Below are 5,000 nucleotides of genomic sequence, written 5' to 3'. Positions count from 1 at the left end.
ATTGAAAGACCGGTCGACTGACTGACTGACCGAGCGGGTCATGGGGTTTGTGCTTGGCAGGGCCCTCATGGATAACCTGATCAACCCCCTGGAGCTGAAGATCGAGGAGTGGAAGAAGGTGGCCAGTCTGCTGGACAAAGATCACGCCAAAGGTACAGTGAAGTCCACTGCAACGCTGCACACGCGCTGATTTCTCATGCCATTGACGAGCAACTGCCATCGAGCGGCCAAGTCTGTCACACATGAATTAGAACTTGATTGAATAACTTTAAATAATAAATGCAATTAATGTAATACCATGAGCAAGAGCCTAAGCCCAAAGGATGAACACACTGTCTCCCCACGCCACACAATAGTTTTAGTTCCTTTAGAGGAGTAGAGACTGCTTGTTGCTTTGCTCCTTAGCCATCAAGGAAATGATGGCCCCCCCTCTTTATTTTCCGACAGTCATCATAGGCTGTGGACATTTGTGGTTGTCCTAGGAAGCACACATATCTTAGCTATAAATCAATATAGTAGTGCCCCCTTTTCTAAACAATGAAAAACATACAGCCTCCTCAAGATACACTTCTGTCATAAACTATGGTGTCCAAAATAATAGTCGAGAAAAGAGCCATCTGTTTTGCAAACGCTGTGCCCTAGCCGGTTAAACTATTGGCCTTGGTGAAATCGTCCTCTATTAATTATTCATTGTTGTTTAAGAGGAGAGGAATCCATTCTCGGCCTCTTCCCACTAAGCGGAGGCAAATTACTTAAAAGGTTTAATCAATTGAGCACTGACCAAATGTATTCATCTGTTGCAGAGTACAAGAAAGCCCGGGCAGATATCAAGAAGAAGTCTTCAGACACAATCAAATTGCAGAAAAAGGTTAAGAAAGGTAAGAGCTTTTAAGTATTTGACTGTGTGTTTGTGTGCGTGTTTGTGTGCGTGTGCGTGTGCGTGTGCGTGTGCGTGTGCGTGTGCGTGTGCGTGTGCGTGTGCGTGTGCGTGTGTGTGTGTGTGTGTGTGTTCTGTTTTGCGGACATACAAATGCAACACCTTGGGCACACCATCAGCAAAGCAATCTCACACCGTGTGAATCAGAAGTCGGAATGATGATGATGCATAGCAACCAACCCATGGCAAACAACAGCCGTCGGCAGGTGTCCGGTTACCACCCCGCCACTCCCGTTGTCAAGGGCAGACAATAGCACACCTGTACACGCCCCGCTGTCGTCATGCCATCTGCACTCCTCTCCTGGGCGCGCCACACCCTGGCCCTGTGTGGCCAGCGTGGGCACGGTGGTTTACGGTGTGCCATTCCCCCCGTGAGCTCAGGAGGGCACACAGTGCACCTCTTTGTTCCATCTATTAAAGAGCCCACTGCTGTGAAACCGCCGCCATGAAGGCCTTTATGGAAAGAAAAAAAACAGAAACCGCTACCATACCTGAGACACGTTTTTTTTCTTTTTGTTTAAATGCCTCTGCCTTTCATCATTAGCCTGCTCTGCAGTTTAGTGTAACATCAGTTGATGTGGAGGAGGCTTGGGAGTTGCGGTTAGGCCTGTCGGTGCTGATTTCTGGGAAGGAAGCTCCCCGAGGCCTGGAGCTCTCTCTGCGCGCCCGCAGGGGTGACGAGTCATATGGCTGCTGCACAACAGGCGGCTTCCAGCAGGCCAACAGAGGACACAGAAACTGCAACGTCACGACAGGAGGGGGAAACACACACTTGGGTTGGCCTCAAGAGAGAGAAACTGAATGGAGTGCATGTGGAGGAAGAGAGAGAGAGAGAGAGAGAGAGAGAGAGAGCGTAGAGATATGTATTTGTGAAAAGAGAGAGAGAGAGAGAGAGAGAAAGAGAGAGTAAAAGGGAGAGATGAGTGAATGGTAAGGGTGTGGAGAGATGTAAAGCAGGGACTTTTTCTCTGAGGTAAGAGCCAGCTGTGTGTGTGTGTGTGTGTGTGTGTGTGTGTGTGTGTGTGTGTGTGTGTGTGTGTGTGTGTGTGTGTGTGTGTGTGTGTGTGTGTGTGTGTGTGTGTGTGTGTGTGTGTGTGTGTGTGTGTGTGTGTGTGTGTGTGTGTGTGTGTGTGTGTGTGTGTGTGTGAAGCTGGCCCTGCCAGCCCCGGGCTCTGTCATTAGAGGCGACTGGACCACTTCACAGAAGGCCCCCCTTGGTCTGCACTGCCCTCTCACTCGTCCCTCTCATCCTCACACACACACACACACACACACACACACACGCAGAACCACCACCCTACACCGAGTTCTCACACTCCCTCGCTTTATATGTGCTTCATTTAGTTTCATTTGCCTGCACTCCCTCATTTTAGACTACACCTCCACCCCCCCCCCCCCCCTTCCACTGGATATTTGACAGTCAAAAACAAAGTATAAAAATAAACACCTCCCTACTCCCCACGCGCTGATTGGGAAAGTGTGGTGAGACTTTGTACCAGGAAGGCATCCATCTTTAGCTCCAGCACTGCGGACTTGGAGCGCCTCGGGTCGCCACTGACCGCGTTGCTTCGCCGCTGTGATCCAGCACCGGTTCAGGAAGCTCGTCTCATCCAGGTTTTATGGGTAGAGGGCGACACAGCTCAGCGCGAGGGGAGGGGAGGGGAGGGGGGGAGAGGAGGAGGAAGTGCGGCTCTCTCGGCAGGAAATGGGGCCGTATCAGTGTGCCGTCGTCCACTGCAGTTGCACACAGCCCAAGGACACACGTGTGCGAAGGTGGGGGGGGAAAGACACGTGAATCCTTCCTCTGTGCTTCCACTGTGCATGCACACGTACAGCTAAACAGACCACGCACACTGGGAGCTGAGCTAGCATGCAGTAGCAGGAAAAGTTGTGGGTTCAATTCCTGGCTTCCACCTTTGTGCCCATAAGCAAGGCTCTCAACCCCACGGCGCTCCGGGGACAGTGGCCCTTGTAATATAGATGATATATGTAAGTTGCGTTGGATAGAAGTGTCTCCTAAATAAATATGTGTAAATGTAATACAGTAATTTCCTGTGTATTAGCCGCGTTGTGTGTAAGCCGCAAGACAGTGCTTTATGCAAGTTAAAAGAAACAAAACCATTTGTTTTTTGTTTTTGTTTTTTTTGGAAGGTCTTGTGTAGCTACTTCCATTGGTTGTAGTGGCGGCTAAGTGGTGCAGTCAAAGATCGTATAGTTACTAAGATGAATCGTAAAGGGGTTTTTCAATGGAATGAAATGGCACCACTTCTGCCTCCTAAAGGGGCGTGATCAGTGACGAGATAATCGGTTTAGAACGGTGCAGAGCCATAGAAAGAGAGAGTTGCGACACTCTTTGATGTTGCCGCCAAGATCAAAAGTTCCAAAAAAACCTGTGCTGAATGGCTGAATCACAGGAGGGTGGGATGTACTTCTGATGCTGGAAAGTGTAATCAATTAACTCATTGACTACTGACCAAGAGATTGGCTGTAAACAGTTCCAACAGCCCCATAACGAGGAAATAGCCTGGAAAAAGCGCTGCCTTTTTTTCCTATGGAGGTCTATGGGAGTGTCGCCACTCTGTTCTACCGCTCTGGAACGGTGTAGAGCGGTGTGGGGAGCGGAGTGCTCCAGTTCCGCGGCCAGTGTAGCCCCCCGTAACAGGCGAGCAGGCATGCCTCCAGTTGAACTGCATACTGAATGGGATGGGTCTAAGACAGAAAATGGCCTAGTGCCCAAACACATCCATCTTTTGGATAATGCTTCCAATAATTCAGCCAGGAAGAGTATATGCTTCAGTGTGCATTTTTTTCTCTCTCTCTACGCTCTGCATACTAGAACACATCAGAAACCACTCTTGATTAGGGGAACTCGTCTGGTGAAGCTCGTCAGAAGCATTATGCCAATTGATTTCAATCAGGTGTGCTTCAAAGCAGGGATTGCGGAACACAAAATGTAGTAGCTGGCTTTCTTTTCAGCCTTTCTCTCATATTAAAGTGCACTCATGGAGATGAACTTTGTAAAAGAAAATGGGTGTTCAACACTTCAGGTTCTCTAGGGAGTCTTAGTATAAGCACAGAATAAAACTGTGTCATTTTAATATAGATAAACCTTAGTCACATTTGACCCTATATGCGAAACAGAACTTAATCTCACCCCCCTTTTCAGTGAATACATGTTTTTATTTGACTTGACAGAGTTTATGTAAATATCAATCTCCACTCAGGATTTCCTAGTCCTATTTGAATGTTTTAATAATCTCATAAAGTAGTTGGAAATATGGAGAGCAAGTGTGGGATGGGATGAGTACACCCCCACCCATCCACACACATACTTCACTTACTACTTCACCGTGCTTGTGTAAATGTATGTGAAATACGTGCAGTAGTGCATGTTTAGTTTAGTGCTGTAAAGCAGAGGTTGCCATGGGCTACTTCTATGTACTGGATGATTCACACACTTGTCATCACTCTGGACCAGTGTGTGTGTCAGCTTCTCTCAGAAAATCGCCCTCGTACATTTTAACACACACATATACACACTTGTGCTTACACACACACACACACACATTTAAAATTACTCACAGACACAGACACACGAATGAGTTCATTACAACTCCTCCAGCTGTTGAGCACAATCTGCCACATTTGGCCTTCATTAGAACCTCCACTGTGTTCTGCTCGCCGTCCATGCCCCTGGGATAGTGAGTGAGTCTTACAGAGCTGAAGTGTTTGGAAACACTCCGTCTCACACACACACACACACACACACACACACAAACACACACACATACACGCACACACACACACACACACATGCAATATTGATGCTAATGTGGCTGCCAGTTGCTGTGAGAGAGAGGGAGCGAGAGAGCCACAGGTCTCTTGTGCTGGCTTCAGCCCTGGGGTGTGTTCCATTTCTGACACGCTCAGCTCACTACGAGTGGTATGAAGTTATGAAGGTCATAGGAATTGAAGGTGCAGGTGCCTCTCAAGGACATTTCCACCTTGTTGTTCAGATGTGGAGACGTCAGCCTGCTGCCACCTTTTTCTCTAGCGTTTCTCT

The 5,000-nt window shown here is 48.1% G+C and overlaps 1 protein-coding gene across 1 annotated transcript in view; it reads left to right on the top strand.

The window, feature by feature from the left end:
* The window catches only part of mtss1 (MTSS I-BAR domain containing 1), a 75,408-nt gene that overhangs the window by 40,148 nt on the left and 30,260 nt on the right, over positions 1-5,000 (top strand). Inside the window, exons 5-6 of the mRNA XM_062544639.1 lie at positions 61-152; positions 804-878. Of these exons, the coding sequence (XP_062400623.1) occupies positions 61-152; positions 804-878 (167 nt within the window). The remainder of the gene's footprint in view (positions 1-60; positions 153-803; positions 879-5,000) is intronic.

Source organism: Sardina pilchardus, chromosome 9, assembly GCF_963854185.1.
Source record: "Sardina pilchardus chromosome 9, fSarPil1.1, whole genome shotgun sequence".
Taxonomy (NCBI): Eukaryota; Metazoa; Chordata; class Actinopteri; order Clupeiformes; family Clupeidae; genus Sardina; species Sardina pilchardus.
The sequence above is the reverse complement of the archived record's forward strand: the minus strand, read 5'-3'. Positions and strand labels throughout refer to the sequence as shown.